General features: G+C 34.2%; 1 protein-coding gene across 23 annotated transcripts in view; it reads right to left on the reverse strand.

Annotated features, from left to right (window-relative positions):
- The window catches only part of LOC118744750 (patronin), a 37,166-nt gene that overhangs the window by 16,056 nt on the left and 1,909 nt on the right, over nt 1–19,201 (reverse strand). For 12 of the 23 annotated variants that reach the window (XM_036478006.1, XM_036478027.1, XM_036478017.1 and 9 more), the window contains 19 exons: nt 18,279–18,590; nt 17,888–17,976; nt 17,662–17,803; nt 17,326–17,576; nt 17,144–17,244; nt 16,096–16,245; nt 11,376–11,474; nt 10,751–10,903; nt 7,197–7,259; nt 6,529–6,684; nt 6,321–6,450; nt 5,979–6,247; nt 5,773–5,912; nt 5,580–5,690; nt 5,313–5,459; nt 2,159–3,331; nt 1,540–2,091; nt 1,089–1,325; nt 819–1,011 (listed from right to left, as the gene is read on the reverse strand). In XM_036478006.1, the coding sequence (XP_036333899.1) occupies nt 819–1,011; nt 1,089–1,325; nt 1,540–2,091; nt 2,159–3,331; nt 5,313–5,459; nt 5,580–5,690; nt 5,773–5,912; nt 5,979–6,247; nt 6,321–6,450; nt 6,529–6,684; nt 7,197–7,259; nt 10,751–10,903; nt 11,376–11,474; nt 16,096–16,245; nt 17,144–17,244; nt 17,326–17,576; nt 17,662–17,803; nt 17,888–17,976; nt 18,279–18,590 (4,468 nt within the window). The remainder of the gene's footprint in view (nt 1–818; nt 1,012–1,088; nt 1,326–1,539; nt 2,092–2,158; nt 3,332–5,312; nt 5,460–5,579; nt 5,691–5,772; nt 5,913–5,978; nt 6,248–6,320; nt 6,451–6,528; nt 6,685–7,196; nt 7,260–10,750; nt 10,904–11,375; nt 11,475–16,095; nt 16,246–17,143; nt 17,245–17,325; nt 17,577–17,661; nt 17,804–17,887; nt 17,977–18,278; nt 18,591–19,201) is intronic. The other 11 variants (XM_036478029.1, XM_036478013.1, XM_036478030.1 and 8 more) reach the window with 8 other exon arrangements.

Consider the following 19,201-nt stretch of genomic DNA (forward strand, 5'->3'; position numbering starts at 1 on the left):
TTTAGAATTTTTTAAGTTCGAAAAATTCGAAGTTAGTTATGCACCTCTTACTCCACTCGCAACATTTTAGATTTTAGAATTTTTTCGTACTCGAATACCTGTCATTAAATTCATTTCCACATGGCATTTTTTTAAATGGCTAGAATTTTTTGCCATTTCAATGTCTAGTGGAAATTCGGCATAAGAAACATTATTTTTAAGTTATTTACATGCAAAAAAATCAAAGGTTGATATTCGTTATTGTTTTGTATATTATAGTATCACTATATCCGCTAATTGCAGGAAATTTGACTTAATTTTTGAGGTCCAATTAAATTTTTTGTAATACTATATACAACGATTGTTTTTGGGTTTCGAAGAATTCGAAGAAAAAATCTAATTCTGTTCACCACATTTACGATTCGAACATTGGTACTCGGGCTATTTACCACCATTACTATACTACACATTCGTTGACTCACTGATTTCATTCACACAGTTGAAAAATTCAGAATATTTAAAAGTTGGGTAATTTTGAAAATTAAACTCAGACTCGCATTGTGCTCTAAATTGTGCAAATATATACATATACATATATATATTTTAAATGTAATTTGAGTGTGTATGTGCACGCAAAAAGCAGATTGTAAAAAGAGTACAACATTCAAGAATTACAAACAGCCAGAAGAATGTAAGGCATGTAAGATACAAAAGTTTTGAAATTGTATCGAGCAAAACAGAATACATTTACAAAACGCAACAAGCAAAATTTACAAAAGAAATGCAAGATGCAGCTCGCCAACACAACTTAGCGTAGGCTTGCTATCCATTCAACGCACCTGTCAGATTGGTACTAGAACCTTTTTTACTACGACTAGAAATACTCGATGCCTCGCTCAAATCCACGGAACCATCATCGACGTGTATGGTCTTGGGACGTGGACGCGTAATGCGCGTCTGTCGCAAACGCGGCGTTGTTGTATTGTGTGTTGTCTGCTTCATTGTTAGGTCAGTGCGATCGAGTACTTTGCCCTAAAGTGATGGAAACACGAATTGGGAATGTATGTTAAAGAATATGTGTAGAAAAATTTCGTAGTAATGTGTTGTACCTCTCGCTCGGCCTCCTCGATGGCCTTCTTCAGGCGATGTTGTTCTAAAATTGCTGCTCGTCGCGCCATTTGTTCTTCCTTTTTGCGCGCCTTCTCTTCTTCCTTTTCTCGCTCCAGTTCGCGTTTACGTGCCGCCTCGATTTCTTTGCGCGCCTTTGCTTCTTCTTGCTGCTGGCGGCGCTGCAATGATTGCAGCATAATTTTCTCCTTGCGGCGCTCCATTTCATCGATAGATTCCTGAAAGCAAAAGATGAAGTATACAAATCTCTAATGTTTCTTGAGCCTGTGAAATTTGGTTGTTGCCGCAGAAATGATGTCAACAAATCATTTCAACTCCTTTTTCTAGCAGTTCGCTCAAGTTGGCAGACATTTTTTCTTATTTTTAAACACAAACTTCCCCACTTTTATTCATCAACTTTTATTTTTTTCTCCCAACTGAACGTCAACTTACGCGATCCAAGTTGGTCACATCGGTGCCAATCACTAACGCCTGTGCCTGGCTGCTGCTGCCGCCCGCGATATTCGCATTCTGTTGGCTGCGTGTGGGTGAGGACGACAACGCCGCCGCTGCCGCTGTCGCTGCCGCACTAAATTGGTGCACTGGCGAGCGTGGCTGCGCTGACGCTTTTTGGCTATTGAGTTCTTCATGGCGTATCTGTATTGGCGCATCCGTGTATTTATTGTATGTAGCCGTATTAATTTCGCTCATGTTGTTGCCATTCTTAAACGCATTCAAATTACTACCAGCGTATTGCCGTCCGCTGCCACTGCCGCCACCGCCGCCATGCATCGAACCGCCATTGTAGGTCGGATTGTTGTCTTCGCTAATGCTGTGCGAACGATTGAGTGGCTCCATTCTGGTGACCACCTGATGGTCGGTGCTATCCATGCTTTTCTCCTTCTTTGGCGAACGTTTCGCACGCAAGGGCGGCTTGGGACGCTTGGGTTGGTTGTCATCGAAGGATATGTAAAAGCCTTTTTCGGTTTTCGCATCACGAGGATCCTAAACGAGAGCACAATAGGGTTTAGCAGTTAATAATACTGGCACAGGCATAGGAATTTATATTTACCATTTTCGTTACCTGAAAACTATTGGCATTTACAGCGGGTCTGGACGGCGAAGGGATGCGGTACGTGAGATTGCCGCTCGTTATGTGTAGCTTTTGCGCAAGTACCTCGTTGCCACCATCGTAGCTGCCATCACTACCGTGTTGTTGGTAATGCTGTTGTTGCTGTTGGTGTGCATAATCAGATATTCGCGTATTCTGCATGGATTCGATAATGTTACGCTCTAGCTCCTCAACATCGTCCTCATCGCCGATAAAACATATACTCTGCGGTGCCATCATATCGTCGGATAACTGCTGTCCACCCGACGAATTGGAGGAAGACGCCGCTGTCGTTGCCACTTGTTTCGTTGCCATTGGCATATTACTTACAGAATGTTGACGCTGCAAGCCGCCGATACCGCCGCCACCATCGCTGTTGTGTTGCATATGCTGTGGTGAGGAGCGGAAGAGATGTTGGAACTCACCACCACCGTCATTTTGATGCAATACGAAACCCTCGCGTCCACCATTATTCTGCATTTGATTGGATTTTTTCCAGGTGTAATTGCCCTCCATCGGTAAGCAGGAACGCTGCTTCTGCTGCTGCCAAGCATTCACATCCACCAATGGCGCCTGCGGTTGCTGGTACTGCTGTTGTTGCTGTTGCTGCTGCTGTTGTTCGTATACTGATTGATTCCAGGTGCGTCGTTGCGGCTGCGAAGGTTGTGGTGACATTTCATGTGGATACATGGGATTCGGTTGTGGTGAACTGGGATCACGTCCGTAATCATCATACATACTAGCGCGATTCATATATTGTGGAGGTGTTTGATTATGGTGCGGCGCATATTGTGGCGGGCCGGGTGGACCACCGTAGACGTGGTTATTGTAAGGAACCATATTATCGGCGTACACTTTTTGTGGTTGCATGTAGTGTTGTTGTTGCTGCATCATTGGTGGCATTTGTTGCTGCTGTTGCTGAGGCACATATTGACCATGTTCGTTGATGTATTGCATTGGCATTGATGGCATTTGTTGTTGGTAGGGATCACGACTGGGCGGACGTGAATTGTAGAGATTGGCATGCGGATTGAATGAGGAATGTGCAAGGTGCGGTGTTGAGCCGAAATTGTGCTGCTGCATTGGCATTTGATTGAAATTGTCGCTGAGATGCTGCTGAGAGCCGTAGGGTTGCTGGTGGGATGGGATTGAGAATAATGTGTTAGTGATATAAAATATAAGGGATGTAAAAAATATCTTTTTGCAAGTGCGCACATTGACGTTTTAAGGTTGTTAGGGTTTTTTGCGGTTTTTATAAAAATTGTGAACTTGTTCTAGACTTTTTTTTAAATAAATAGAGGCACATTAATAAAGCTTATATTTTTATACAAAGAAGCGCTAAGAAAAATAAAGTTCCGTACGATATTACTCATGCAGATTTTAGTGTCGAGTTTTCACAAAAAAAAATTAAATGGCAAACGTTTTGAAGGTAATTTTTTTGCAGATTTTGTCATTTCAATGCCTTTCAGAAATACGACATAACAAAAATTCGGCTTTCGAAAACGATTCCAAATACATATTTTACATTGAAAAAAAAAAAAACATTTTCTTGGCCGTTTTGAAAGTTTTGTTTAATTGTTTAGTAGGTAGAGTGTAACGCAGTGGTTGCAAATATCATTTTCGAAAACAAAATTTTTAAAATTTTTGTCTACACAACAATTAATTGTTTTCAAGTGCGCAAAATTCGAAACTAATCTTTCGACTCATTTCACCTTTCAAGTCCGCAAAAATCTAACACAAATTATTTTTTCGCGTTCCAAAAAATCGAAGACCGAATTTTCATGTAATATGCTATGTATGGACGAATACTGTTTTCTCCATTCGAGTTAAATTTTTCCAATTTTTATTTATAATTAAAATTCTACTTGTTTCCTTCTTTCGAAAAATTAAACAAGGATTGTATATTGATTTCAATGTAATATTTTAAGCGTTTTAGATTGACAGGTATAGCGAAATACTCATTTCTTTAAAAAGCAGATGAATTTTTTCAAATGACATGAACATGTTCGAAAAAATTTTACAATAAACTTTACCCTTTTCTACTAACTTTTAAGACAGAACTTTTAATTTTTGTGTGTTCGAAAAAAATCGAAGATTGATATTCGAACAATTTTTTAAATTATGCTACATATCAATTCGAATTCAAAAAGCTGGTGTTGGGGCGACAGCTGCATTTTTCACCGTTGAAAGCATAATGTCAAAATGATGTGTTTGTTGTAATTCATACTGTCATTGTGCGTATTATTTGTCAGAGTAATTTTTTACTTATATACGGTAAACACCAGCTTATTAAATTTGTCTTGCTGGATGTACTAAAATTCGAAAATAAAATGTTTGCTTCTTCAGTTCAAAAGATCGAAGATTGAAATTCGAAGTTTTTCTATAATATACTGCGTGCACAAACCATTCGAATAACCTTTCTTTACTTTCAACATACTATCTATACAGAACCGAATTATTTTCGTAACATTTTCGTTTCTACACATAAATTATGTATATCGTCGGCTGAGTGAGTCCTATTTAAGCAAATTTTGATGAACGTCCTATCTCATAATTTGGTTGAAGAACGACCTATCTCAGAATTTGTTTCAATAAAGCCCTATTTCAACTGTCACTACGTACTTATTGTGCTTAAATGACCGGCTACTTGTAATCGAATGCATCTGTAAATCGCTACTAGCGATAAAACCTGCAACCTGTTGTTGACGAATAACCAACGCGTTCAAATACATGTAACCGGTGATTTAAGCACAAGAGGCATGAAGTGACTTATGCCACTTTCAAAATAAACGGCTCGTGTTGACAGCTGAGATAAAGCGGTTTTGAACCATTTGCTGAGATAGGGCAATCTTACACTCTGCAGTCGAAATTCGACTGTATTTTCATTCCACTTTTCATCCCACTCATGGCTCCTAATTGTAACCGAATATGTGACCAGTGTTATATCAATAACTACTACCTTCCTACGGAACTAATTGCCGTAGAATTTGATATTAATTGAAATTGAGCCAGATAATTACCCGAACGATTAGAATCGTTATCAATCATTTTAAATTTTTGCATACTTTTATGCCTATTCCTCTCATTTATTTTTAATTTTCTTCTAGATTGCTACCTGATTCAACATGTTCGCCATATGCTGTGCGTGCATCAGTTGTTGCGCTTGCAATTGTTGTGCTTGTATTTGGTTTTGTTGGACTGTTAGCTTTTGTATATCCTGTTGAATATCCTGCAAATTCATATTCATAATAGCCAGACTTTGCTGCATTAGAAAGTACAACAACAAATAAACAATACATATGTTAATACATTTAGGTGGTGTTAGTTAGTAGCAACGTTAACTTAAAACACGAAACTTAAAAAACCAAAACACGAGCACTACCTGATACTTATCCAAGTCGAGCGGATCAAGATCTGGTGTACGATTTGAATCGTTACTTAATGTTTCCCATTTCAGCACATCCGACGAGGCATCCAAATCCTCGCGTGCGAGCTTTATTAAAATTTGTAAGTGTAAGTACGAGTTAGGGTTAAGAAAGGTTAGTGTGGGATAGAAAAGTGAGTGCAATCATTACCTTCTCCTGGTGACGTAGCAACGCCATTTCGACACGTCGCTTGTCCTGTTCGATGCGCAAGCGTTTCTCTTCGAGTTTCATGCGTATATTGGACAATTTGGAGGCATTCTCAAGCGTACGTAAATCATCATCATAGGGATCTGAAAGAGCAGATGGCGTATATTGCAATTAGTTTATAACTAAACTACATTTTGTGCTTTACGCACCCATTTTACTATTATTCCAAGCCTCTACTTTGCTCGCACCCGTACTTTGCGTTGAACGCCTGGTTAGCGTGTGTTCATAATCATTCGTGCTGCTGTCTTTGTGCTCAGCATATTGCTGCTGCTGCTGCTGCTGCTGCTGCTGCAGCTGCTCTTCCAGATTGTCTTTTTCAATGTTATGCTGCCTGCGTGTCGATGGCATTGGACTGCTCACCGTGCTTACAATGCTATTCAGTTGAGTATTGGATGCATTTATGTTGACATTATCAGTGCTAAGGTGTAATTGGGATTGAGTTTAATAAAAAATATGGTTTCAAGCATTTAAAATAAACTTCAGTTTGCTACCTTGCATGCCGCTTCATTAAAAATTTCTCGGTCTCACGATCCTGCTTCTCTGAACCAGAATCGGTGTCATAGCCAAGTTGCAGCGTGCCGCGTGCATCTGCAATGGACGAGCGCACAGCTACCGCAGGTTCTGGAGCGAAGTTTTTTGTGATAATTTTAATAAGATAGTCTAACTTATTTTGAAACGAATGTTTTTTTCAGCACTTACCAACACTAACATTTGAGAGCTTGCGCTCCCGATCCCGCTCGCGTTCACGTTCACGCTCAAAACGGCCCACAGCGTTCAATTGATCTTGAGAGCCGCCGAAATTCTCAATAGTCAGTTGAGAATCTTCGCTGGATGAATTTCTGCGCGAGCGGCGTCCTGAAAAGTGAAGTGGGAAAGTGAGTGTGCAAACGTTTTTAAAACTTTGCTTGACACTTTTAAGTGTATTTACAGACATGTTAAAATTATGATTAAAAAACAAAAAACGAATCATTAGTGTGCGACTATAAAGTACGAGAAGCCATGCAATGCAAAAAAGCGAGAGTGCCGTTGCGGTTTGCAGTAAAAAATCTTAATTAAAAAAATAATTAAAAAAATGCATGCAGAAAAATTTAGTTTAGAGTGCAAGTAATAATTAATGCAGCAAGTGTAGGAATATTGTGTTTTTTCTAAAGTAACTGACGTACACATATAATAAAACTAAGAAGGCGGCAAATATTTGCATATATTTTTATGAACATTAATACTACGTTCATAAAGCTCAAATTTTGCATTTTTGCATTCTGTAGATATAGAAATTTTCTTACTTTTACCGCCTTTTTAGCTTTACTATATGAAAAATTTATGCAGCAATATAAATTTTTATTTGTTGTACTATTCGTGCAAATTACCTGCAAAGCTAGGACGCCGATTTTGCTCCCAATTGCTAGGTCTGCCTGCTGGTACGTATTCACCTAATTCATTGGAATGAGTTGGATTTTTAATAGAATACATATGTAAAGGTATGTATGTACATGTGGACAAGGAGTCTAAGTATGTATTGTATGTATGGCACGAGTTGGGTATGGCATGAATTTTGAATATATTTTTTAATTTTTATTTTCTGTGACTCAAATTTGAAATTTTAGAACTTCTATATTTTTTTTGTAACGTAAAAAAGCGAGATACTTAACAAATACTCATTAAAATTGCACAAATAAAAATGTTTTTAAAAGCTTTGTTACACAATTAAAAAATATGTATATTAAAAATGTTTTCTATAAAATGTAGCAAAAATTGTTTTCAGATTAAAGGTTTGAAAACCTTAACTCGCACATACGCACATACCTAAGCGAGACTTTCAAATGCTTTTGATTAAAAAACCGACAAAAAAACTCACTGAAACGAAATTTTACTTAAAACCCCGAAAACTTACTTGCTATGAAATTAATTTGAATGAACTAATACAGATTTGTGGCTGTGTTTTTAATTTAATTTTTTCCTTTCCACTGCCGGTTTTACAAAAGCAATTTAAGTGAAAAATTTCTGACAGTTTCCATATTAAATTCAAATAAAATAATAACTTTTCACTTAAATTTGTTTCGTGAAACTGGCTATTGATTTAACTTTCTTTTAATGCTTAGATTTTTAAAAATATTTTTTTTTTCATTTAAATTTTAGGAACTTATTTTACTTTTTTCTTATTTGAATTAAATTTTTTTCCTTTTTTAGTTTAATTTTCTTTTAATTTTTAGATTTTATTGTTTAAAAAGGAAAAATATTTTTTTTCTTCAATTTAATTTAATTTTTAGAAACCTTATTTTATTTATTTTTTCTTTTCATTTGCTTTTCTTTTTTTTAGTTTCTATATCGTAGAATATATTTATTTTAAATTAAATACAGAAAAATTCCAATAGAATATGTTAAATTATTTATTAATAGTGAAAAATTTTCTTTTTATAAAACTATAGAAATCAAAGAACAATGAATTTAACTGACATCAAAGCACGAAGGTAAAAAAGAATAAGCTACAATAATCCTACATTTTCATGCTGTTTAAATTTTTGGATTGTATTGTTTTAATAAGAAAAATATATTTTTTTATTTCACTTAATTTTTAGGTACTTATATTATTTGTTGACTTTTTTTAATTAATTTGGATTTAATTTGTAGATTTTGTTTTAAACATAAAAATATTTTTTTTGGTTTTATTTAATTTTTAACCGACTTCCAAAAAAGGAGGAGGTTATCAGTTCGTCGGAAATTTTTTTTTATGTATGTTACCGCATAATTTTGGACCACGCCAACCGATTTCGATAATTGTTTTTGCACCGGAAAGGTAGTGTCTCAGACGTGGTCCCATCTAATAATCTGGTTTAGATCCGATCATTGGATCATAAAATATATGAGAATTGAAGTTTTTGCTAAAATTTACTTGTTAAGTACTATTTTCTAAATGTCGTTCCAGTAGTTTTGTTCCCAAGAGCGCTTTAAAAATAAAACAAAAATGAGAACAAAACTGCCAGAACTCAATGGGAATTATAAAGGAACAAAACCCTGTGGAACGTTTCCAAAGAGAACAAAATGCGAACAATACTTGCGGCAACATTTCTAAGAGAACAAAATGGGAAAAAAGTCTCCGGAACGTTTTGAAAACGAACGAAACTGGAACAAAAGTCTAAGGAACTTTCTATCGAAGAATAATTTGGGAAATTTGAGAGACTTTTTGACAGAGAACGAAACGGGAACAAAATCTAAGGAACTCTCTCTCAAAGAATAATTTTGGAACTAAAATTTGAGGAACGTTTTGGCAAAGAACGAAACGGGAACAAATATTCTCTGAACTATTCGCGAAAAATGATAGCGAAAACAAAATTTTTCACATAGCGTTCATTAGTTTGAAATGTTTGAATACTAAAATCAATCAGAAAAGTGCTGAAAGATAATTATGCAAATTAAGTTTTCATTTTATTTAATTTTTAAAAAATTTATTGCTAAAGGGCGATCAGCATAAGACTGTGGTGAGTTAAAAGACAGTTGCCAGGATTGCCCTGTAATTTTTTTTTTAACAAATTTCCGTCATCCCTCGTCAAGTTCGTATATTAAAAGGAATTAAAAGGTAATAATGTGGGTATTCATTTAAACCGGAAAAATTTCTCAAAATTTTAAGAGTATCAACACTTTGAGTGAACTGCGAAGAATTTTAATGAAAAATAAATTTTCAATAAAATATGAGAGAAAAATAATTTAAATGAATATATATTTTTATATTGCTTTTGAACAATTTTTGGTTGCACAATTTATTTTGTATATACTTTAAATATTTTGAGTGCAATTTTTGAATTTTCGATTTACAAAATCTCAATTTCATGCATATAAAAAAGTTTTTCTTCATGCGTGATATGCGCAACACTCTCGGCAAAAAAAAAAAATCTAAAAAATCAACGGCAATTTTTAGCGGCTTGAAACCTGCTTTTTATTATACTGAAATTTAATGGGCTTCAAAATTTTCCTAAGAAATCGAATTGAATAGTTTAAAATTTTGACGAAAATTTCTTGAGTTCATATGAAATTAAAAAAATATTTTTATGGTTTTTGCTGCTGAATTAGTTAAAAATATTTTCTATAAAAAATAAGACAAATTTGGTATATCTAAATGGATAATCTAAATATATAAATTCTTCAAAACAGCAGGGTATACTTATTTTTGACGCTCAATGTACATTTAATTTTGAAAAATATATTCTCTAGGTTTACGCCGCATCCGAACGGTAGATGTTTTTTTTATCAGAAGCCGTTTCATGACATTACACTCGGCGGTTGCCATTGGCTGCCATTTAAACTTTATCGGACCAGGGACTGAGCCTGTGTGCTATTGGGTGTTAGTGCCCATATCTAACCACTCGGTCACGACGGGATAAGTCTTTCAAAATAACGGCAGGAATATTATATCCCATCTCCGTCATTAAAATGTCTGTTATATGTTATCTAGTGGAAATGCGGCATTAGTATCGAAATAAGAAAAATTGTATGTAGTCGAAAATACACATTTGGCATTTTCTTCGATAAATCCATCAGATTACGGCTTTTGTGAAACTCAAGTAGGCATTAGTAAAATCAGGTATAAAAATTCTAAAGTTAACATTTCATTGGAAACTACATGTAATATTTTACTAAAAAGCAACTGAATGTAAATATTTTAGCGTTAGAATAACAGTGATTTTAAAAAGCCATTCATAAAAGACTAATTGAATTGAAGAAAATTAAATAGTTAGAAAAGCAGCATTTTTGACAGTCTAGCTTAGCTACAAAAGTAAGCAATACAATAATTAAAAAAAATCATTTACAAAATCTCTCAACTGCACACACACACACACATACATATGTATGTACATTCATCTTCATGCATGCACGCATGTATGCCATCCAACAAATTAGTTTCATACATACGAGTATATTTACAAACCTCTTTCATCAGCCTTTGTCTCGATATTTGATTTTTCTTTCGATTGACGTAAACGTGCGGGAACCAATGGCTCCTGTTGCTGTTGGTGCTGTTGTTGCTGTGAGTGCAACGACGATAGGGTTGTGACGCCACGTGACTTATGAACAACAAAAGCTACGCAATGCATTTGAATAAAAAAATGTGAAAAACGGGAGGAAAAAATTAAAGCGAAAATTTAAATTAAAAATATCGGGCACTAGCGTCAAAAAACGTAAGCGAATTGTTTTTAAACGCAGAAATTCATTTAGATGCTCTGAGAGCATTCCTGCATCAAAGAGAAAGTTTTGAAAATAAGTTCGTTCACATTTTTTTCCGGCTAGGGCTCGATATGTTTTTCGGGTAACATAAAAAAGCATTTATGAGGTAATTTAATAAGTGATTAGAGCGCTGTTCATTGGGTAAAAATAAAATTAAATATTAACATATATGTTTATAAATAAATAAGCTTAAATAACGAAATGAATGAACTTAGAAAACATAAGATTAAATTTTGAAAAATGAAGTGCAAACTATTTTACGGCTTACGGCTAACAAATTTGCAAAAAAATATATATCTTTTAATATTTGCTTCATTTTCAGTTTTTACCTTCGTTCTCTGAATTTCTCACCCCCGCATTTTGCATTTGTTCATTTCTTGGCGAAAAATTATTGCCGTACACTACATTTGTTGTGGCCGTATAAGAAACTAAAAAGTAAAAAAGGAAAAAACAATGAACAAAAAAGTTTTAAATTATATTAAGGTAAATTAACCTAAGCCACCTTTACAGAGACTTGGATTACGAAACATGTGAATTTGAATTGGTTAAAAATTGTGTTTTCTTTATTTTCATAGCAGCAGGGATCAACTTGAGTGCTTTGGCTTTTGGTGTGCGAACAAAAATTGCTGTGAGTTTTAGTTAGACAATCACAAATAATTCGAGCAGTTTAGGCTTTTTACAGATATCGTAGAGAAGAGTGGGGAGACCGAAAGAGTAGGGAGACCGGTAGAGTGGGGATATGTACCAATAAAGTGTAGAAAAACTTAATTTTGGCAGTTTTCTGCGAATGTTGCATACATTCAGGCGCAGTTTGTATTTTTTAATGGTACTCGAATCAGAATTCCGTTGGTGGTGTAAATTTCGTTTTAATTGTGTTCAAGGAATTCCTAGAGTGTAATTTTCAGGATTTTTTAAAAAGTATTCTAAGTATCCTTTTATACAAAATTGGGGTTGAAAATTGGAAACGTTCTTTGGGAGAATTTTTGAATTAGAATGTGGCGGCTCGCATCAAGGTGTTGTTGTTTTCCAAATAAATAAATAAATGTTTAAGAAAACCATAGCAAAAGAAATAAGTAAATAAAAAATGTATTTAAAAAATATTAAATAAGCAGTAAACAAAGTATATCGTAAATGCTATAGATACTTTGAAAAAAGCATACGAAGTTGTTAAAAGCAACAAATAGAAAATTCTTTCAATTTTAAAATAATGCCGCATTTTCACTAGGCATTATTGACAAAATTAAGCATTAAAATATTTTTGTGTCCAAATAAGTCACTTAAGTCCTGCTTTCACTATGCCAAATTTAATGGCTATTGTAGTCAAACAAGAGCAATCACATTCAGCCGTATCGTCACCGGAAAACCCGACAACCCTAACGGCCTTGTCCCTGTGGACAAACCCCACAGAAGCTGCACGCTTCCTAGGGCTGCCGTTAGTGGAACTTGACGACAACGACTGAGATACCAACCGTCCTGGGCGGGGTTGTTGTAGCCGCTACAACAACAACAACAGCCGTATCGTCAATTCCATGTGAATAAATAGTTCCCATAAATTAGCAGGCAAACAAAATATAACAAATTGGGAAAAAATTATTTTGTTTTGCTTTATCACTTTTGGAAATATATGTTCACATGGAATTTGCGATAAGGCCGATTGTGAAATGATATTAAAAAACATTAATATTAGCTCAGAACAGCTGTCAGCTTTTGGACCATAATATTATCGGTAACGGCGTGGATCAAAGTGAAAAAAGGTCGTAAAAATATGACATAATGAAAACTACCCTTCAGTGTGTTTCCACGTGCCATTTTTCAAGTGACAAATTTTTAATCTTCTTTTTATTTTATGTCATTCAACGCCGAGTGGAAATTCGGCACAAGAAGAAAATTTTAAACTAAAATTAGTATTCTTTTAGGCAAAACTAGAGGTACCTCGTTCTATGAAGTATTGGAAGGAAGATATTTTAGACGCTTCACATAAAATTTCTATTCTGTTTGCAAAGAAAGTTAAGTAATAAAGTTTGTCAAAAAAAATTTAATGTATGGATTTAAAATTGTATTTATTTTAATTTTTGAAATGATAAAATTAAAGAAAAAAATATTTTCAGAAGCAGAAATTTCATTTGAAAAAATTCAAATTTAATTGAAAAATAGTTGGGTGATTTCCGTTAACCCAAGGAATTACGAAACTTAAAAACTTGAAAAGTATGTCATAAAAAAGTATGACAGTTCTGTAAATTTTTTGAGAATACCGATGTTTTAGAGGCTTTTTCATGCTCAAGAGAACCACGAATAATAAAAATTCAATTTTACCTTAGTTTAAGTCAGAGTTTATAGGCACATATTAAAAAATCAGAAGTTAAGTTTGGTAAAAATTTTAAAAAAATTTTGGATTTTTTCTAATAAAAATTGTTAATTTATCTTAAGATTTGTTTAAAAAACTATGATAAAGAATCAAGTTGTTTTGAAAATTTTTTAAATTTTAGATTGTTAATTTCCATGTGAAAATATAAAAAAAATTCAAAATATTTTTATTTTTAACCGACTTCAAAAAAGGAGGATTTTATTAATGCTCGTCGGAATGTTTTTTTATCGTTGTTAGGTTTTCTGCTAACTATTGAATATTTTTAAAATTTCAAAACAAAAAATGTTAAAGGTCTTTTACAAATATTGCAGTAAAAAAAATATTAAACATGGGGTATGATGCCGGATTTCCACCGGACTTCAAATGACAATAATTCTATTGATAAAGTTTGAGTATTAAATAATATTCGTGTTATTTCGTTAAAAATATTAGTAACTTAATCAATTTCCACTGAAATGACAAACAAATCATATAAAAATGCAATTTTGAAATGAACTTAATGACCTTTTTTTAACTATTTTTGAGTGTCTCACTTTGTTATTCACTGTCTAGTGGAAATCCGACATTATGCTGGATTTCTACTGGACACTGAATAAAAAAAATTTTATTGCAAAGTTAGGCATTAAACAACACTTTGCCATTTCAATGGAAAACCAGCATTACGTTTTTTAATGTCACTTTAATGCCGAGTGGAAATTTCGCAGTATGAAAATTAATTTCGAATATTAAACAAAACAAAAAATTAATAGAAAGCAACAATAAAAATAAAAATAAAATTAAAAAAGAACTTAACGTCTTACTAAACTTAAATAAAAAACGAACAAAAATATCGAGAAAAAATATAAAAATACGTGCGATGTGTTCGTAGGAAACTAAACTACTTATTTCTGTTTAACATTTAAGTTAGTTACATATAAAAAATATATTTTCAGTATGCCAGAAATACAAACAACTAATCACTACACAGAAAATGGAAACAATTTCAGACGAAATTTGATTTGTTCGGGAACAAATTTTAAAAACAAACAGTAACTTCTGATAAATGAATGCATATACCTTTAGTAAAAAAAATATAAAAATATCAGTATATAGGCAGATTGCACTATTTATGATTCTATTTTTAATAAAAAAAAATCATATGCATTTTCTCTATACAAAAGACTGAACATTTTTAAGAACATTGACCATCGAATGTCACTGTAATCCAAACTTGTATTTGTTTAGTTAAAGGTTTACCATTTCAAAATGTGGAACGTGTTACGACCGAACAAAGCTTAACAGTTCTTAACTTATTTTATAAAATGAGAAAATTTTCACTGATAAGGTCCCTTTAACGATTGGCATCTATGATAATAAGCAAATCTGTGGAATTTGGGATAATGAGCAGCACAAGTGACCGCTGCCAGACATTGTGTCAGCAAAAACTGACTGTTTGTTGTGCATTGTGAGTCGGCAGTCTTCGGGAACAACGAAAGAACCGTCGTAACCGTCAATTATCAGCGCCATGTCGTCTTGATCAATAACTTTTTTGAGCTTAAAACTGGAGAGTTGGATTTGGATGAAGTATGGTTTCGACAAGGGGTTACGAACTACAAAACGAGGCCTGTTATGGCTGTATTGTGCGTAAAATTCCAAAGCCGCATACCTTCGAGGTCCCGCGATGTAGCCCATTTCCTTTTTGTGGGGCTATGTAAAGGACCGAACAATCCCCACACCCATGGACCATTTGAAGAACGAGAAATTACATTTCGTATATTTTAGGAAAGCATTCATATTTGTATATTTAATGAAAACTAAACCCGAACATGCATATCGAAAAACATTTATTTTCGATACCTATATTATGCAATTCAAGAAAAGTATTAACCAATAAATGGAGAATTTTAAGATGGACGTATTTTTAATAAAAACAACATGAGTATATTGAAGCATAAAAGAGCTTTTTTATTTAGTTTTATTTTTTTTTTTTTTGAAAATTCAATCTTTCAAGGCTCAGCTATGTAGTTCACTCTTATACTCTCTTATCACTCATACGTAAATTGGTTAATAGAGTGCAAATGCGGGCCAGCCGGTGCTGTTTAGCAAAGCAGTTAGTGAGTTAAACAAAAAGGTGCGCTGCTAAAAGACAGTGTGGCACTCCGGAATATAACTGCAGTAAGGCGGCTTGCTTTAAAGCGCGTGAAATAAGAAATACACAATGCCTTTTCAATTGCACATTCAAAACGAAAGTGAAAATGAAAGCCGCGTAGTGACCATGACCACTACGTGATTCCCTGCACATGTGAAAGCTTTCGATAATGATAAATATTATGAAGCAAATTATAATTCAATGAATCGGAAAATGCATGAAAAAAAAAATGATTTGAACTTCGGCACAAAAGCATACAGACAAATTAGAAACGCAACTGTAAACATCAAAAAATCGGTGTGCTGAATTAAAAAAAAATACGCAAGGAAGAATGAATGACTGCACGCACAAATGAACGAAAACATGCACTAATTAAGGACTGCAACGCATTTTGAAACAATTGCAACAATAATTAACAAATTATATGTATATGTATGTAGTATATCGTATATCGTAAATGTAGTATGTTTGTAACACAGAACAATGCTAAACAAATATATTAACTGAATTTTGTTTTTGTATATAAATATATTTTTTTTTGGTTTTTGGTAAAGACCTTGAAATGGAGGTCGATTTGTTGGCGAGCCATAAATCGAGTCTGAATCGCTTCTCAGATCAGGAATTGGTATAACTGGCTGCGTTGTAAGACCCCTGCGATGACATATTCCATGAGCATTAACGCCAAAGTTACGTTTACTGATGACCTCTTTAATAATTTGTGGCACACAGTATACACATTACACATATACAAGATAGAGAGAGAGAAGGTATAAGTGTGTGTTTGCTTGTTTAAAATTCGGGTTAAAGAACTTTTTCTAAATGCTTCTTGGGTCACATTTTAAGGTAAAGGTACTTAAATAATCTTATCTCATTTAGAATGTGGGCGATTTACGGTTGGTGGTATGCACGATAAACGAAAATTGTATATCTTAAATGGGGAATAAAGGGAATGTGGCAGTATCTACAAGTTGAAAGCAAAGTTATCAAATAGAGACTAGTTTTTTATCGGATAAATTATTTTTATTTGACAAACTCGTAAATAACTTTCGAGTCGCAATGATAAGGTGACTTGAGAAGACACAAAAACAACAAAAAAGAGATAATAAATAAAAAAAGTAAAAATACTTGCGCGCAGAGCGAATGGCATTCATGATGAGTGTGAATGAAGCGCAAGGAGCAAACCAGTCCTAACTATTTAAGTGTGAAATTTATCACATTGTAATTAGCATTTTTTTTTTGATGTTTCTAAATTACGATATGCACTCGGGCGCTATGAGTGAATGGCGGCAAACAATTAAAGAAGAAAAAAAACAAATATATTTTTCTTTTTTCCATTCAGCAAACTAAACACAAAACAGCTGTTGCTGTCATTATAATATTTCCAAGTGCTAATGTATTGTATGTACAAATACTCTTATAGAATAAAAAAAAAAAACGAAGCAAAAAACTTCCAAAGAATTTATTTTACATTATTTTAATGCGGTTTGCTTTGCTTCCAACAGTTGTAGGCGCTCATGAGCAGATGTGCAAACAAAATACGAGAGAGGATATGCGCTAATTATAGTACGTACATGTAGCCTCATTTAGTTGAAAATTCAATTTACCTGGTGCATCCATGCCTGGATAACAAACACATTTCGCCGGATGTATTTCGAACAGAAGAAATAAATCGGACAATAATACCACCAAATTCAGCTTCATTGAACTGCAATGCAAACATGAAAAATTAGTATTTGTGAGTTACAGGCGCACCCGTTGTAAATCTTTTGTGGCTTTTTGCACTCACTTTCGCATGTAGGTGACATCTTCAGGATTCATATGGAACACATTATATGGCAAATGGTTTTGACAAAAATTGCTGACTAAAGACACATTGTGTATGGAATCCTCAACGGCTGGCAAATAATTAATACGTACAAGTGTCCATGGTAGCGCTTTTGGACAATAATATGATACAAATAGAGCTAAACAAACGCCATCACATAAACTTTGATAATCATGCACTGACGGAATGTTGGGCACTTGCAGCCGTACACCCTGTAAGTACAAATTATGGATATATACATATATACACACATAATATATTTTTGCTATTTTTAGTCATATTTTTGCAATGGCCTACATTTTCGTCTGTTGCGCCCAATTCTACCTCTCTGGCGATGCGTTTCTTCAGCGAAGAACACGCATGTGAAATCCACAGCAGCAACAGCTGATCAAATGGTTGATCATGTGGTAGAGTTTGTTGGCCATTATTAGCCGTAATTCTGCAAGAGTTAAAAAATTATAGAAAGTTAGTATTTATATACATACATATGCATTAATGAATGAATTGCGGGTGGGCAACTTACCTTCCAATGGCTCTTGCTATGCGATCGCCTGAAGTTATTTCTTTTGCATACAAAGTCATTAGTGATTGAATCACGGACATGTGGGCGTTCTGATAGATAAATAAAATCATTTTAAATTCTGCTTAATGGATGTTGTTACAGTACAATACGTTTGCAAATTTGTATTGGCCTTTATTGTAAATCTATCGTAGTTTGGATTTTCGTCCAATCTACGAAAATTATATCAATGAATCCGATAGCCAAAAGCGTAGGAAAATTTGGAATTCTGATAAGAATAGGTTTGTTTCGTACATTTAACGAAAATCGGACTATGATGTACATACATATTCAACAAAAGTCCCGAAAAAGTCTCCTAAAGTAAAAATACATACAATAGAAAATTATTACTTACTATCCTCAAAGGATTTGTTTGTATCAACACCGTTTCGGTTAATGGCATCTCTGGTGACTCAGCAGCTGGCACACCCTTACGTGACAATGTCTGCAATATGGACCAATGATTCAGACTTTGATAGTTCGGATCCGAGTATATATTGGATAATGTTTGGCAGTAAAGCGTTGCATTTCCCATTTCCACAACAATTTGCGGCTTTAAGCGTTCCTGATTATCATGATCAGTATAGAAGGGTTCACGCAAATTGTCGGGAACATTATTGTTGAACGCTTTTGCGAGAAGCCACTTCACGGAAGCACGTTGATGTGCCTATGAAAGAAATAAAAGATTAAAAATAAGTTCAAATCGGATTTGCTTTTAATATTTGCTTCTTTAATTTATATATGTATCCAGGCAGACAATTATTTTGTACATGAACTTTTCACTCTTGTAATCATTATACATGGTAGGTACCTACGTAAGTTTTTTATACTTAACGCACTCACGCTCCACACCCTACAACCCCAACTGCACACAACTACTTTATTCGATTTCTTTGCCAGCGCTACTGTTGACATAATCCACAGCATAAACGACAACGTCGACCGGCAATAATAACTACGAACAAAAACAACAGTGGAATGTTCGAACGGGACTCTGTGGTAGTGGTACTGTGTGGTAGCAGAGTTTTGGCATGCCAAAGCTTTGCTCATTTTTTGGGTGTAACCAAATTGACTGATGGCTATCAGAGTTGAAGGCGAAACAAAACGTACGATAGTGAAGATACTACTTATTACGCTTTTCTTTTAATAACATTTTAAGCTTTCAATTTCATTAATGTGCATATGCAAATTTTCAGCATTTACACAAGTATTGACTCACCTACTTTTTTGTAATTTCGATATGTAAGCCAATTTGATTTGTAACCGTATTGGAAACAG

The sequence above is a fragment of the Rhagoletis pomonella genome, unplaced genomic scaffold, assembly GCF_013731165.1.
Source record: "Rhagoletis pomonella isolate Grant_MI unplaced genomic scaffold, Rhpom_1.0 Rhpom_scaffold_00008, whole genome shotgun sequence".
Lineage (NCBI taxonomy): Eukaryota > Metazoa > Arthropoda > Insecta > Diptera > Tephritidae > Rhagoletis > Rhagoletis pomonella.